Source organism: Lottia gigantea (assembly GCF_000327385.1).
Source record: "Lottia gigantea unplaced genomic scaffold LOTGIsca_82, whole genome shotgun sequence".
NCBI lineage: Eukaryota > Metazoa > Mollusca > Gastropoda > Lottiidae > Lottia > Lottia gigantea.
This window is the reverse complement of record NW_008710725.1, coordinates 878,708-895,559: the sequence shown is the minus strand read 5'-3', so window position 1 is coordinate 895,559 and position 16,852 is coordinate 878,708. Positions and strand designations below refer to the sequence as shown.

General features: G+C 36.7%; 3 protein-coding genes across 3 annotated transcripts in view; 2 read left to right on the top strand and 1 right to left on the bottom strand.

The window, feature by feature from the left end:
- Positions 1-1,846: 1,846 nt before the first annotated feature.
- Positions 1,847-5,146, top strand: LOTGIDRAFT_169146 (hypothetical protein; the record flags this gene model as incomplete). Its single annotated transcript, XM_009067447.1, has 9 exons — positions 1,847-1,989; positions 2,293-2,387; positions 2,687-2,883; positions 3,167-3,257; positions 3,435-3,514; positions 3,713-3,885; positions 4,215-4,277; positions 4,512-4,607; positions 5,065-5,146. The coding sequence occupies 9 exons, from the start codon at positions 1,847-1,849 to the stop codon at positions 5,144-5,146; spliced, it is 1,020 nt and encodes a 339-aa protein (XP_009065695.1).
- A 955-nt stretch (positions 5,147-6,101) lies between these two features.
- On the top strand, positions 6,102-11,045 carry LOTGIDRAFT_169144 (hypothetical protein; the record flags this gene model as incomplete). The annotated part of the gene is made up of 11 exons (XM_009067446.1): positions 6,102-6,290; positions 6,486-6,805; positions 7,054-7,355; positions 7,449-7,633; positions 8,289-8,374; positions 8,855-8,996; positions 9,341-9,455; positions 9,757-9,815; positions 10,139-10,255; positions 10,645-10,713; positions 10,926-11,045. 11 exons carry the CDS (start codon positions 6,102-6,104, stop codon positions 11,043-11,045), a joined length of 1,704 nt encoding a protein of 567 aa, XP_009065694.1.
- Positions 11,046-11,680: 635 nt separating this feature from the next.
- The window catches only part of LOTGIDRAFT_236502 (hypothetical protein), a gene marked incomplete at its 5' end in the record, with an annotated part of 6,251 nt that continues 1,079 nt past the window's right edge, over positions 11,681-16,852 (bottom strand). The window contains 9 exons of the mRNA XM_009067445.1: positions 11,681-11,912; positions 12,024-12,121; positions 12,407-12,657; positions 12,796-12,967; positions 13,250-13,975; positions 14,172-15,038; positions 15,385-15,567; positions 15,882-16,068; positions 16,337-16,528. Of these exons, the coding sequence (XP_009065693.1) occupies positions 11,697-11,912; positions 12,024-12,121; positions 12,407-12,657; positions 12,796-12,967; positions 13,250-13,975; positions 14,172-15,038; positions 15,385-15,567; positions 15,882-16,068; positions 16,337-16,528 (2,892 nt within the window). The 3' untranslated portion in view covers positions 11,681-11,696. The remainder of the gene's footprint in view (positions 11,913-12,023; positions 12,122-12,406; positions 12,658-12,795; positions 12,968-13,249; positions 13,976-14,171; positions 15,039-15,384; positions 15,568-15,881; positions 16,069-16,336; positions 16,529-16,852) is intronic.

The window sequence follows — 16,852 nt, the reverse complement described above, 5'->3', positions numbered from 1 at the left end:
AGAAAAAGTAAGCCAATGTCGCTATCCTGAAAATTTCCGTCTTTACACAACTTAATGCCGATACCCGTCTTTATTCTGCCGATGAAATTCAGAAATATAGCACATAAATTCCCATTTTATTTCATTTTATTTGTTGCACTAAAACAGAATTATCAACACAATACGCTTTGCATTCAAAGGGAGATAACTTGATCTTTCAACAGCTACGACCAAAGTGAAGTTATCAATTAATATTCTCATGTTCCACATCTGGACATAAAAAAGAGGTTTGCTAAGTACACATTAGTTTGAAGCAATTTCACTACCGACAAAGGCTTAAATTGAATTAAACTCGACTTATATAATTGGTGTGAATTGTGTTCGTCGTTAGTGTTAAGTAGTATTTATATACAGTAAACATTGTAGACGTATACAATACCACGTGATATCAGCTTTATCATATACACGTCGTTGTCAATATACAAGGTGCTAAAACGTAAGTAACGGAATTGAATTGGCTACATTTGAAATTGAGTTTTACACCCTACTGATCTATAGATCAATAGATAATTGAAGTGTTGAATTTCCTTCTGCTCTATTTTTTTATTCATGATCGATATCGTCCTGTTAAAGAGTCTTTCAACATCGCAGTAAAGGTTGATTTCCATGTAATCGTGTGGTTTCTCTGTTCTGCATTTTATTGGACTAGCGATACGCAATGGAGTTTTACATCTTTTTTGTTTATTTTACGCACTGTTCTGTACGTTTTTGACTGGCTGAGTGAGCGTAGAGCATAGAAAGGAGTATGTAATAAAGAACATTTCAGGAGAACCTTCTTTCGATTTTGTTAGTATCTGCAGAGTTACATAGCTAAGCTAGACCGGAGTGCACTAGAGTCGTCTTGCCTCTGCCATCCAAGGGCATATTAAGGGCATTACAAACTTGATATCAGCTAATTTTCAAATCAAAACAATAGATTATAATTATCAATTACAATATCGATTTGATAAAACATTTCACCCCAGGTTCCAAAGTCCGCTGATGTGACCTACATTCTATTTCTAGAATATTTGAGTTGTATAAATCATATGAGGATGTATATTGTATATAGATACACGAAAATCTTTATCAGTTCATTCTTAAACTAAAGTACACCGAGCTGTACCAAATTTCCATCCGATTTTCCACTTCACAAATATTTCAAGTTCGCAAACTTCTTCCATTTCTGTAGTCCAAGAGCGACGATATTGGTTGTTGACACTAGCTAGCAAGCCATTCATGCTCACTCTTTAGCACTTGATGCCACTTTACGTCTACGTTTGTCAACATCATGGATTCCTTGAGTGTTTTCCTCCATATATATTTCATGTCTGCGAACTATTTTTATTGCTGTAGTCCAAGTGCAAACACTTTTATTGAATGTGGAAGTTGAGGCTAGCTTCTTGTTATTAGGGATCGTATTCTCCAGATGGTACTTGGCCAAACATCTGATGGTTATTAATTTAACAAAATATTACCGTAATTGCTAGACCAAAACACCTGTCTCTATTCTTGCCTCTGATAGCTATTTTGAAATTTGTATCCAGCCTATAACTGTCAAAAAATCCATCAGAGGCTGGAATAGAGGCAGATGTTTTGGACTATGCAGTTGCAAGCAAGATGCATGGCACAATTTTGCTTTTCAATCACAAATTCGCATTATATTTAATGAGATGTCGCAATGATAATATCGATAGACTTGACCAACTTTTGAAGAGTCAATTAATCCAATCATTGTTATCACGTTGATTAGATTATAACAATAACAGCTATATCATTCCAATATATACACTTTACAATATCACAGTGTCGTCTGCCTCGAAACAAGATGGCGGTGATAAAACAACTTGTCGTTTGGTTGAGTTTGGTTTGTGTTTGTAAGAGTTATATCGACGTACCGACGATTCCACCTAGCTTCACAGTCAGCCTTGATGATGCACCAAATGTCCGATGGGCTGCCATAGTCAAGAAGTACCATCAAATCGTTAAGGATGCCCACGCCATCATCAAGTAAGATATTAGCTTTAAGATCAAAACTTCAAATCTGAGTCTTTTGCACATTATGGATTCCACGTACAACCATTCATTGCTTTAGACTAGTTTTATTTGGTTTGGCCAACGTTTTGGACAAAGGAACCACTACCAAAGACCAATCTTTTGAGAGATTTCTGTATTTACACCGTAATCCACCCTAGTATTATAACCTCACTAACTCTTAAAATCCCAGTTCCAGCGCATCTGACCACCAGATTGTTTACTTATTGTTTACTTCAGAACAAAAGTACCAGAGGAATTGGTTCCATTAGCAGAACTTGTTGCTGAAAAGTTAGATGACTTCCTGGAACAACCTTATGCTGATGAAATGAGAGGTACGTCAAAATATGTTCCCACTTGCCACATGACATCAGGTGACACATTCCTTTCCTATCATTCCTGCAAAATCGAGATTGCCCTAACAATAGCCGTCACATTTTCAAAAGATACCGATATTTCCTTCTTCAATATTCCTCTATTACTTATCAAATCACGATGCTTGTTTCCATCTCAGGAATTTATATACAGCAGCCTGTGCTCACAAGATACTGGTGTGTCATCATTTAGTTTGGTACAACATTTCACATGCCTGCACCGTATTGCCCCAGAATCACGATGCTTGTTTCCCTTACAGGTATAGCAACAGCAGCCGGAATGCCCCTGGGCGATGTCGTTCTCACCAATTTAGTGTATGATATCTCGGCCTTCTGTACAAGCATCACCATGCAGGATAGCAAGGGTCAGATTTGGCATGCTCGAAACTTAGACTACTCCTTTACTGATATCCTTCGAAATATTACTATGAAAGTCGACTTCACTCGGCAGAATAAGGTACGCAGACACTTTTTGTATTGAAACGAAATGGAATTTTACGTTAATTTTCAGCACCGCATTGGACCAATGGAGTCAGTCAAATTACATTCTGTTCGTGAACTCTCTTTGGGCAGACTGATAAAGCATAGTCACAGAGGCATAGTTAGTTAGTTTTAGGATGAACACATCGTTTTTGTAACAGTAAGTCTTTTAGTGATGCTCCGATTGAAGCTTAGAGTTTGAATGCTTGAAGCGGTGTCACTGCTCCAACTGCTTTAATATCCTTGTGTATTCGTTTCAGATTGCCTACTCTGTGGTCACCTATGCTGGATATGTCGGGGTTCTGACCGGACAAAAGCCTTATGGATTCGCCATCACAATGGACGAAAGAGGTAAGGGTATTCTAGAGCGTTTGCGTCGTTTAATGGTTATCCTTGTGGATTGTTTCATTCTCTCTTTCTTATATTATTATTAAATGTACTCTATTTTTGGAAAGCCAAAGCCACCAATTTTTAAGTCTTTTCCTTTCTATCAAAGTCCATACACGATCTTTCATTGTTTCGTTGCAGATCAAGGCGCATGGTATGAAAACCTAATAATAGCTTTAACAGATAGAAGAGCGAAACCAGCGGGATTCCTTATGAGAGACGTACGTAATACACATTAACACAAAATATCACAGAATATGCCCCCTCAAATCCAAATAAAAACCACCGAGGCTGACCCGGCGCTCATTTGGTCGTCTGGAAGGCACACTGAGGGTGGATCTGTTTTCTTTAGCAAAATGACGGACTGGATAGTCGGAAACTCCATTCCGTGTAATTTAATTTTTTCCATTGCATTTCAGACAGTTGCTAATGCTTCCAATTTCGACGAAGCTGTGGCGATGATAAGTGACACAGATACAATGGCCGATGGTTATTTCATCATTTCCGGAGCGAAACCCGGCGAGGGAGCAGTTGTCACGAGAAATAGGCTAGGACCACCAGATGTGTGGAAGATCGATCCTGAACACGGAAGGTACGAGATCTCTGCTCCTTTGTTCATTCTTCTGGAGCGCCTGGTGCTGCAGATGAAGAAACATTTGCCACTTTGTTTGTCAAGCTGACATCCCTTTCAGAGAGTCCACATACTAATGTTTATTTAGTACTTAGGTTTGTCAATTTTGCATCTATTGGAAAGTTCACAAGGTCAATAATATTTATTTGGTACTTGGGTTTGTCAATCCAGCATCACTTATCATGTAAATAAGTATTTGTATCTTCTGGACTCGCATCAATTACATGTTGTATTTGTAATGTCGGTTTCGATATTATTGGTCTCAACTATAACCATTTCTATTGTTTTAGATGGTATGAAGTGGAAACCAATTATGATCATTGGACAACACCAAGACCAGATGATGACAGAAGGTAGGATGAGCAGATTTCTCAAATGAAGGGAGTGGGGTTGATTGGGTTTAACCTTTATGCCATTCTTCCAGCGTGACTGGACTGAAATGCCTGTATTTTTTGAACAAAGCATTTAGGTCGATATTGCTAGAACAATTTTGGTGACCCAATTTGTATTATTTCGCCATTTTCTTCCATTAGACACGAGGACCAACCTCTCTCATTTAGTGGATCATGTTTAAATTTTGTGTTCAGGGATCCTGCCATTAAAGCTATGAACGCGATGGGACGACAGAATGTCACTGTTAATAATTTGTTTGATGTTTTATCAACACCTCCAGTTTTAAATCCGTAAGTCTGATGATTTTGTTCGCTCTAAGCCCTCGAACTGAAACTCTATCCGAAAATTGTTGACTCTGGATATTAATTATTGACGTAAGCCTGTTTGAAACGAAGTTCAAATAATAGAATCTTTAAAGCTTCCTTAGGACTTAGCTTCCACCATTTCCAAAACCAGAACTGTGGAATTGCGCACCCTGTTACGCCTCTGGATCACGATTGACCTTGATGAGTCATTCCGACGGGGATTTAGGGTGCTGCATCAAATATGGAGTCAAGGAGTACCATGGCTTGTCTATGTTGATTAATGTAGTTCTGGCACATAATCAGGAAACATTTCGTTTCAGAAAAACAACTTACTCTGTGGTTATGAGTCCTGCTCAGCCGGAACTAATGAAAGTAATGGTCCGTCATGTCCCAAAGCCTTAATATAGAATACTAGCTTACCTTTTGTTCAATGATGTTTCAGGACAACCACCTACTCCGTCGTAATGAGTCCAGCACAACCTGATATAATGAAAGTAATGGTCCGACATGTTCCAAAGCCTTGAATATATCTTCTTTACAGGGATATAGTCGTTTAAACATTTGCTTTATATTCTAATAAACTGGTCCACCATTTCACCCAAAAGCTTCGCCCTTAGTAGTATATCGATAAGCAAACACAAAAGGGATCCAGTTTGTATCTTCTAATAGCTAAACCATGACGTCATTGGACAGTAGAAGTCATAACGTTACTTTAATTGTAAGAGAACTTGACGTTCGATTTTAAGTTTGAAGTGTTTTGAAGAGCTGTAATTCATTTCCATCAGTTGGTAAAGCAAATATTTAAACGACCATATCCCTTTAAGTCATGTACCAAAGCCTGAAATTTTACACTTGTTACATTCCATCAGATACCGGTATTTTCTATTTTTGGAATAAAGTTATTTATTACATTGGTGTGCCTTGTTCTGTTCGAAAGACTGAGTAGGCCTATGCTTAAAGATCCGAGGCAACTGTAACTCTTTTTGAATTCGCAAATAATGAATGCCAAGGCGGCCAAGAGTCGTCTTTCCCGAACGACACATAAGATTCTGCCAGGTCTATATTGTTCAAGATCTTTGCAGACTTATCAATATATAAGCCTATCGCCAAATGTGCTTGACGTAATGGCTGAATTTTTCTGTGGTCAGATGAAAGGTTGATCGCCTCATATGAAGTTTAAGTTATTCCTACGGTGGATCTTTTCTTTTTGACATACGTGATATTTCCCGCGCTTGTTGAAAAGAACATGGCCATGACCTTCAAATCGACACATGCAGCATTTAATTCAAAAGAATAAACGTATATTTTATTTGAGTCCCCATCGTCCCAAAATTCCTCCTTGTGGATAAAATGATTAAAATTGTCCTTCGATAACCATGCCAGCTGAAAAAATTACATTCTAAACATAAGTAATTCTGGCAGCTTCATTTTTTATAATCTGGCAACTCTGCACTTACTCAACTTCCGTTGTAAACAAACATGGCTGCCAAAAATAACGTTTCAGAAAGATGTGACGTTGATTTATCGAATTTGGTTGAATTAACACTGAAAGTCTTCGAGGAAAATAGTATTACTGCAAAGAAATTGTCAATATGTCGAAAAACTAGAGATCTGAAGCTTGGAGACATGGTTATTCCAAGGGGAAGCTGCAATGATGTCCCACAACAGGTAAGCCCCACCCCACTCGCTGGCAAAAATGACTCGTTACACCACAGTTGCAGTTAAGGAGATAGGGCTATGTATAAATCATGCTTACACTTCGCCAATCCACTGTCACCCCTTTTAGTTGGGCTATTGATATGAATATTCAAACAAGACGAACCATTTGAAGAATTTGATAATTTTTATCAATCTTTGTTGTAGGTCCTGGACAAACTGGCAGAGAACACAACAGATCCGAATTTACCATCCATGCTGCAATATTCTACAGTTTCTAGTGACAAATACAACTCAGTTGTATTCCATGCCAATAGACCACAGTCTTTTAAAAATATTATTAAAAATACTCTGACTGAAGGGGACAATTATGGAGAAAATCCAGTAAAAGACTCAAATAAAGTCGTTTTTATAAATTCTTTGTGTAATATTGAAGAAACTGAAAATCTACCAAAATGTTCTGGCGCAGAACTTATCCGAAATATTGTGGTACTTCAACATTTAGAGAGAATTTTAGAAACCAATGGGTAAGGAACTCTTTCAACACTTATAGGTTGGAAGACATAAGGCAATGTAAAATAGAACCTGAAAAAACATGTTGTTACTCAGAGTTTCAAGCTATGCGATCTTCAAACAACTGACCTAACACAGCCTGTGTATCTAAATATAAATTAGCTAGATGAAATAAGGTTCTATCAACCAAAAAAAATAAAAAATAAGCATCTATATCCCTTTAAAAGTAACCAAGTCGATATGTTTACTTTTTCTTTTTCAGATATAAGGTGTCTACAAATGTTTCCAAATCGCACCAAGAAACCACTGACATTTATGAAGCGTTTGGTGTAAAATGGTCAGAAACAACAATTGACCAAACAGCTTTCGACCAAAGTCTGAAATCGACTGTGGAAAATATTAAAACTTGCCCTTATCAGGAGGAAATAAAACGATATAATATTTTAAGTGAATCATCGAATTCCAAACAATCACCTGTGATATTTAACTTAAGGAATTTTATTGCTGAAAATAATTTACCTGTTGGAAAAATAGGCTATGATAAAAATCTTTCTTATGTTGATGGTAAGTGAAATTTTAGCTAGTTGTTTTAGGAATAATCTTAATAACCTCATAAATCCTTTAATTTTCAACAAGTCATATCTTTGAATTTTTCAGTTATAACAGATGATGGTATATCAGATGAAGTAAAGAAAGCTGTTTATTTATCAACAACAACAACAACAACCAGTTCTAATACCCAGCAAGATATACACCTTCTTCATTTAATTTCCCAACGTCAAGTCTTTCTACAACAACAAATCACTTTACTTTTACAGTATATTAGTACATCTCTTACACAGGTACCTTTTTTAACGTTAATTCCCTGGATTGCAAGAAAAGAAACATTTGCTTATCCTATGCCAAGACACTTTGCATGACTTTGGTCTTTGCGAATGCTTCACATCGGTAACTGTTTGATAGCATCCTTTCTTGGCCAAACCTCTGGGTAATGATTTTACAAAATTATAACTTCTTGAGGGTCCTGTGTACCAGCTTGTTCTGCGCCAAACCTTTCTGCATGATGTTTGTCTTGAGGATGCTTCACATCATGATTGTTTGAAAGGATGTAAACATAGGCTCCTAAAGAACCCTTTTTTTCCAACTTGTCCATGGCCAAACCTCTTAGAAATGATTTTACAAAATTATAACTTCTTGAGCGTCCTGTGTACCAGCATGTTCTTGGCCAAACCTCTTTGCAAGATGTAGGTCTTTGAGAATGCTGTATACCAGTAATTATTAATAAGGATAGGAAATCTAGCTTATAAAGGATCCCATTTACAAACTGGTCCTTGGCCAAACCTTTTAGTAAAGATTTTACTAACTAAAAACTAAGGCTGTTGAGGGCACTGTCTGCCAGCTTGTCTTTGACTATGTCAATATACCATGTCTACAAGCTGTCATTGTTTTGTTTAATCTTTTCAACAGAAATCATGTTTATTTATCATTATATTGTAGAGTATATTAGTATTTGGTGATGTAACTAGTAGAATTGGTTCTGAGAATCAACATCAACCAACATTTTCTAGTCAACAACTTTATAGGTAAGAGTTTAACAAATTTTTCAAGAGTTTTTCGTGAAGCTGAAACCAGAAATAATTTCATGAAAGTGATAAGAATTACTGACAAAGTACCAGGACTTAAAGCTTGGGGATCATTCAAAAAATATAATTGATTGTAAACGGTCAAACTTGTACCAACAGTCACTTATATTTAGCGCTGCCTTCAATGAACACCCATCAAAAATTGCCCCATGTGATTTTCAACCACATTTACCTCTATTCATGTATTTCCTCATAGAAATAGTTTATTTTCTGGCAATATGTTATTTTGTATTTTGAATTTCGTTTTGTGGTTTCGGATTGTACATGCTTTTTTTTATTTATGATATTCATAGAAATATTAAAACAGAACTTGAATCATGTTGTTACTCAAGGTTTCACGCTATGCGATCGTCAAACAACTGACCTATTTTCAGTCTGAGTCCCTACTGAACTATCAAACTCATGTATTTATTCCACCAGGTTACGTTATGATCAGATGTTAGAGTCTAGTATAATGAAATATGGAGATGAAGTCAAAGAAGAGAAATGGAAAGAAAGGATCCAGTATTTAACTGTAGCTGGTCTCAGGTTTGAAATGCTGACCACCACTGTTCGAAATAATGTAAGTTTAGTGAGTTAAAGGGACAGGTTCACTATCTGATAGACCAGCCATACTTTAATCTTAGAAAGGGAAATTTTTGAAGCTAAGCTAAACAGTTATAGTGTTCACAGCTTACTGTCATTCACCTTTAAATCCATGTATGTCCAGAATTATTCGCATTTGAAAGTTGAAATGACGACTCATCTTTTCTTGAGACTGTGCCATATATAGAAAGAGAAAGTAAAACTTCTATTTGAGATATTATTTCTTCTGAAGACTATTTACATATATTCAAAACCATCAATTGAAATACGTAAAGCAGTGGGTCACTGCTTGAAATTTTGATATAATATTTGTATTTGTAGGTGAAGCTAGACCTGGGTGAAGACTGTTTAGACAATAGAAATGGTTCCTTTGTTCTTTATAACTCTGCCAGATTATCTACTTTATTCAAGAATTACCATGAAGCTGTTAAAAAAGGTACCAAAATTATTCTTTGAAAACTAGCTGAAGATTGAGTTTACAGTCTTTATGTCACCCCTGAGCGCTCTGAGTGCTGTGCAATCTAATCAAATTGCTGCATTTTGTGATATAAGAATAGTGGCTATTACAGTCAAGGTATAAGACAAAGTTGGGAATAGCTTGACATTGTGAAGATGTTAATGATGAGATGATGGTTCAGAGAAATGGGAAAAGAAAGAGTAACTTGCAGTATTTGAGAAAATCTCTCTTTAAATCATTGACAATATGATAAAGATGGGGTTTTATGTTATAATCGTAGGTCATTATCCACCACTGCCTGATATAGATGAAGTTGATTTTACTGCATTAAGAGAAGAGGTACTGTATATTTGTGAATATTATACACATCCTTTTTAACGCGCACGTAATTCTTAAGTACATATAGCAAAAAATTGTTATCATTCTATAGATTCTTACTCTTACAAAAAAGAGTAGACTTATGCCACAGTTTTGACAAAATTTCACCCAAAATACACTACATGGTTTTGTCTATTTTCTTACGCCTAATCCATTGCAAGTCTATTACTTTCTATATGTAATTGTGATTCTAAATAGTGTCTAATTTTGATAAAGTTTAAGGAACGTTAATGCTGGTGATTATGAGCTCTTGTCAGATTTTTTAACTCTGTTTTATATTGTAGGAGGAATGGAGCCTATTATTTAACTATATATACATCTACCCTGAAATAGTATCATCGTGTATAGATGATTTAGGTTTAAACTCTACTAGTTTACTAGCTAAAATACACATACACAAGGTAACCCAGTCTTGTCATGGATTATACTTATTTTTTGGATGGTATTTTAAGATTGCAGATGTTTCTTCCTGACACTCAAAATGCTGAAGAATGAAAGAGACTAGTCACCCAATTTTGATAGAATTTGTAAATTGTAGAAGAATGGAAAGTTTGATTTTAATTCTGAAAAGGGATACAGATATCTGGAATTAAGCTATATAATCATTTAATTCTCAATAGGTGATAGACTTTTAAACTGTAGGCAAATGCAAACACAAAGTTTGAACGTCATTTTGAAAGGAGATATGGAAGCTCTTTGGAGGAATCCACTACTATACAACTTTTACTCTCAATTTTGCTATTCTTTGTTAGTACAGGGATTTTTTTCTAATTTTTGTTATATTTTTCAGGTTGCCAATTTTCTAGTGTCTTTCAGTAGAAGTTTAAGTTCTTACTACAGTCGAATACATATACTAGTGGTAAAAATTTATGATACAAAAATTCAATTCATTGTTATTGATATTCATGGAAGCATTTTTTCGAAAACAAAGCCCTCCCTCCCTCCATTCCATAGCAGAAAGGTATTATAGATATGGATTATAACTAAAGTGATTTAGAACAGAAGTTTATTTAAGTTTCGCTTGGTGTATTTCCTTATATTTATAAGTAATATTTTGTCTGTATTTTCCAGGATAATAAAGCTCATCTAATGGGAACAATGTTTGCCAGGTTATATTTAGTGAAAGCTGCTCATCAAGTTTTACAGAATGGTTTAAAATTATTAAATATTGAACCTCCATCTCAATTATAACTTATAGTTTATTCCTGTTATATGTATTAAATTATTCTGAAAGGAATTCTGACTTGTTATTTCTTGAAGGAATTTAAAGAGATATAGTTGTATACATATTTACCAGCTGATAGAGGAGCCATCCGTGTCACTTTTAGAATTAAAATCCAATGTTCAGTTCTAATGCAATTTAACAACTATTTCAACATCTAAGACAGTGGTTCCCAACCTTTTTTAGTCTTCACCCCCTGGAATCACCTGAACCTTTCACACCCTAAAATTTGTATCATCCACATTTCCAGCATGTGTTGATGTGAGGTGCTCTCTCAATTCAAAATATATTTTTTTTCTACACCAACTGGTCACAAGGGGACAAAGGGATGGTGTTTGGTTTACCAGATGATTCACCTCACTTTCGGTTATCCATATCCCTTTTCAACATAAAAATTAGCTCCAGGTTATCTTACAATTAACTAAAACATGGCCTAAAGGTCACTTAACATTTTTATAGACAGAAGTTAGAGAATAGAAATCAATTCACATGAAATTATGGGTCAATAAAAAAAGGTATACCAACTTTTCCTGGAAATAACCAAGATGTCTGTTTTTTGTTCATATAATCTTTAAAAAAATACACTGCCAGTTTTAAAATAGATGAAAAAAAAATCTAATTTATTTAAAACGTTCTGGAATTTTATAAAAGTCAGGAATGGGAAGGACAGAGAAAATGACAGATTTGGAGATGGACAGAGCTGACAGACTTCGTTCTCGTTCTTGTTTCTCAGGACTATTTCCATGGTTACCAGTTGGACACGTTGTTTTCCCGTAAATTTCTCTAAATGTCTGACCGCGACATGGTGATTTGTTGGATGGATGCTTCTGGAAATACTGAAAAAGGCATGTAATAAATATGTTTTTATGATGTAGGATTTTTTATTCTTCATCGTAGCTTTAATATCAAAGGGATTTGAGGTGAAGTTTTCACTAAAATGAAATTACCTTAGTTTTAGAGCAGTTTGGATCTGCACTAGAATTGAGATTACTGAGTAAATCATGTATAGTTATAGCCTCCATTTCTTCTCCTATCTGAACTCTTCCTGCAATAACAAGCAGTATGGGAATTTCATTATCATCAAAAATAATTGAAGTTTTCTTAAAGCTATCATGGTAGCATAAGAGAAAACATACTAACATATTTTTGATGTGATTCTGGAAGAATTTGATTGAAAACATTACAAGCTATCACTTAGCTGCTTAAGCTAATCAAGAATATGACATTGTAACATTGTAATTGAAGTATTCAAAAAGCTCTCCGATCAGCATCGTTCAAGGATTAATCTCTCGAGGTTTTGTGAGTCTCTCTTATCTGCCGTGTGACTTACTTTTAAAAGTTTTAGGTTTCGACCTTCTTGTAGTGGTACCATGAGCCTTTTTGCCTTTCACAATCGAGAGTACCGGATCTTCAGAAATTCTCACCGCTGTATAGTTCCTTGGAATGAATCTTGGAGACTTTTTCCTTCGATCAAAAGGTCGAGTTGGTTTTACTGGAGCGGATCGTCTCACTCCTGTTTGTCCTTTTCCCGTTATGTTTATATCCATAGTAGGAAGGGTGACATATAGAGGACATATCAAACTGAAAGAAATCAGTCCAAAAAATAAAGGAAATGTTACAACGAAAACAATTCAGTTAAAAATAAATATCCTTTATTATCAACTAGTCTATAGCTAGCTGACTAGTTATAACTGATGAAAGTAAGCTAGCGTCCCTTACCTGCTACCATTAAACAAATCTCGTCTATGGTAGTCAAGGATCTGCTTCTGTACACTGGCTATGTAGGCATGGCTTGGTACAGATCTCTTCCCGTGGCCTGTAGTTTGAGCTGTCACTGGCTTTACCAGCTCCGGTAGATCTACTCCCAGTTCTTTTGTTGGTATACATTCCTCTGAAAAAATAAACTCCTTAGTAAGGATTGCAAATTCAAAATCAGAATCGAGGAATGAACGAAAGGAAGCTCTTCCACTTTGTATTTGATGTCATGCATGAAAGGCACGGAAGAAAATGTTTGCCAGGAAATTTTCCTTTAGATTGGGGCTATTTCAATGATGCCTCTTTTGAGTGAACACCTGCTCCACTACCAGTTCGTCAAGAAGCACACCCACACCACCATTGAGGAGCAATTTTTGTGAATGCCCCCAGTCGAAATTACAGATGGTAAGTCACCAACCTGAACGCTCATTTGAGGGCATAGTGAGTAAGGAGGATGATTTGCGGGGAACATGCTCAGCGGATCCACGAGTATTGCCAGAGGCCGATCTTCGCAATGGGAAAGTCAAATCCATAGATGAACGCAGATCTTGATTATCTACTTCTTCAACGTGTAAAGATCTCGAATCGCTTGCTCTGATATTGAGATCTTGGTCATGCGAATCCCATCGTCCATTTTTAGGCATGAATTGATCACTGTTGTTACTAGTACAAAGCATCTTCAGTTCGCCTTCGACCACATCCGCAAAACTATAGCTTGCCTGACTCGTATCAGAGTTACGGTAAGGCGGCGGTAGAGCATTGGATATGCCTTCCAAGACGCAAACTTTCTGCAACGACGTAGACGATATCGTTTGGACGCGTGAACCAGAAAGCGATACTTTTGAGGTCGCACTAGCGACTAGAGTTGGGTCACATTCCGAATGCGTAACGATATCGTTGTTGGCTTTATCATGGTTGTATTTTATGGTTCCTTCACGAGATCTATAAATAGCCTCCAGATTTCTGAGGTAAACTTCCTGGGTAGCTGAAAGATTCTCGTCCGATACGGCATATTTGTCCTCCTTCTCCCGTTTCTTCGGCTTTTTCTTGCTTCCTCTACGTTTCTGGCGACTCCATTTATTGTATCTTTTATCTGTCATGGCGGTGTAACACAAGTCCTTACCAGTTGGAAGCGCAAAATTTTCTACAAAAAAAGGAAAACATCGAACTAAAACGAGGTAAAAACCAAGGACTTTTATGCCGGAGAAGGAAAAAATAATTAAAAACTATTTCATACAAGCGGGTAAGGAAATTGTGCAAGGTCAGAAACTACTAATTTCTATTGTTCGGAATATTGTGCTGCTTCGCTCGAAATATTGTGCCTTGTAAGAAAAACAAACCTATATTGAATTTCTGTGGAAAGGATCGAAGTTCATAAAAGACATCTCCTTCTTCGTCATCATCTTCTTCCAAATATGGATCTTCATCCTCGCGGTAATCTTCGTTAGGAAGATGTTCTGGAACTTGTGGTACATCTTTTGTCCCATTTTGACTCTCGGTCTGAAGACTTTGGGAAATTTGTGGCGTACTTCCTTCGAGATTTTCATTAATTGGATGGGTCATCTCCGATGTAAACACCCAATAACAAGAAGAATCGCTAACATTTAAATTTGTGGTAATAATTTCTGGTTGTTCCTTAGATGACGCATCGGGTTCTTCTAAGCTGTTTGCTTCTGATTCAGACTTGAGATCAGCTGGACCCCCATTATCCTTGCTTTTGGTATACAGATCAATGTCATTGTTAGCAGACGTATTCTTATTCAGATGGAGATCTTTGTTTTTTTCTCGGAGATCAGTTTCGGAGAAGATCACTACTGGACGCCTATTTGAAATCGGACCATCAGACAGTGACATAATGCTGTCAGGACGGTACAGGGCATCTGATTCCTCCATTACGCTGAATGAAAGTTCTCTTAGCTGGTCCTGCTCATTGTGGATTTTGGACAAGCTCTCTGATTGCGTTAACATGGTGAAGCTCGAGGCGATGGCTAGGTCCTCACTTTTCTGTTGTGCCTCCAATTTCTTTTCCATTATCCTTTTTCTGTTTTTTCTATTGTACTCAATCGCCATCGTCAATGATTGTGCTCCTTTTAAAGTGTGAGTTAGATTGTTCAGTTCCATGTTTTTAAGGAACTCGACGTTGATAGGCATTGTCAGCATGATGCTGGTGAGGTATTTCGGATCCCCCTGACTGTTTCTGTGGCGTTCTGAAACATAAATTACATCACATGAATGGGAGTTTACGTCCGTGTATTCTATCTACTTTTGATCATTGACAACATATATATAACTAAACGGTCCGATGACTGTCTTTAATAGTTTGTGGGGGAAGTTTTTATCCTTCGGTCCATGTTCGACAAAAAAATATAAGCAAAACTTGCGATATCTAGCTAACCTTTTTCTCAATATGTCATGGGGAACATTTTTGATATGAAGTTACCCTTAAACAAGGCATCGAATTTCTAGACGTTGAGGTCTCTATGTACCCCACCTACCCCGCCCCACTCCATCATTTAAAATATCCCAAGTGTATTAAAGGGAAAGGACAATTACCTGATATTTTTCCAGCTCTGATTATGGATCCTCGTTTCTTGGTCAATGGTTTAGATGCGTATTTCCCGCTAGTGATATCGGTAGCTGCCTCGTTAGTATCGGGAAGATTTTCACTCTGTGATCGAGGCACAATCTGGCCGTGAACTTCATCGTTACTTACAGCTGCATTAGTTATGAACTTATCTGCAATAAACAAACCAAGAAATAACGAAGCGAGCCGCAATACGAAACCCGAAATCCAAAACAACATATTAGCGAAACATTGGTAACAGCTAATGAACTTTTCACATGAGGGAGTTTCTCATGTCCGACACCTAGATTGCTAGTATCTTTTGAAACCGCCCTGCATATCCATACACCATGCTCTTGCTTTTATTTATTGTTTTGTAAACAATATTTTATTCATAAATATATATATAAAGATACATTATGAAAAGGATACGCCTATATTAATCATCTCCCTTGCTTTTATTGGAATTATAAGTCCAGAAGCCTACCTTTTGAACCTTTGACACACAGCAAGTGTTCACCAGCAACTTTTGGGCTTCGTTTCGTGGACGATTTTCGAATCCGACAAGCAAAATTAAAAGCTTGAATCCAGGAATGCTGATCATGAGTCGACATCCGGTTTACGCATCGGTAACAATCGTGATGCTTGATCTTCACAAACCCAGGGATATAATCCTGAAACGAAGAGGTTTGGTCATGAACCAGCTGGTAGACACGATCTTCGTGAACCTAAATAGTATTCGGTTCTTTATGTTTTCCATGCTAGATCATTTTAAAGGAGTTTGGACAAGAAACGGTTGGTGGCAATATTCTCCAGAACCTTAAAACATAGTAAACAGGTATGGATAATCCAACAAGAGTTATTCTCTAAGGACTAGCTGGTAGAAAGGATCCTCGTGAACCTTTGTATATTTTTGTAAAACCACCACATATGTCCTCTTACCTTATTCGGTGGTGGATCCGAAGCTGGACAATACAAACCGTTGCCACTGACATCAAGCTCCGGGTTCACACTTTTATTTCGTCTCTTTTTCTTCTGTCTCTTATGGCAATCCAGAGGTTTAAGGTGATGAGGTCGGGGGGTTGGCGTATATTTTGATGGAAAGGGTGCAGGGGCACGTGTTGGCTGGAGTACCTATTATGGATAAGATGAAGGGATTATGATTATTTATATAAAGTTTGGCTGTGGATTATTTTTGTGTTTTTTTGTTTCAGTTAGATCACCATTTGTGGTCAGAAATTAAGGGACAAGTTCTTTTGTCTAAAAAATTTCTTATATATATATATAAGGAAGTCTCATACATTGCATCGAGTTCATGAGGATAAAACCCAAGCAGGTATACTAGCAATCCACTTTGCGGTTCGCAAAAGAAAACTCGAAATTTAAAAAAACAGTTTGACAAAACATTGGTTGCAGCAAATGCACTATTCATAAGAGGATTAGTCAAGGTGCCGAAGT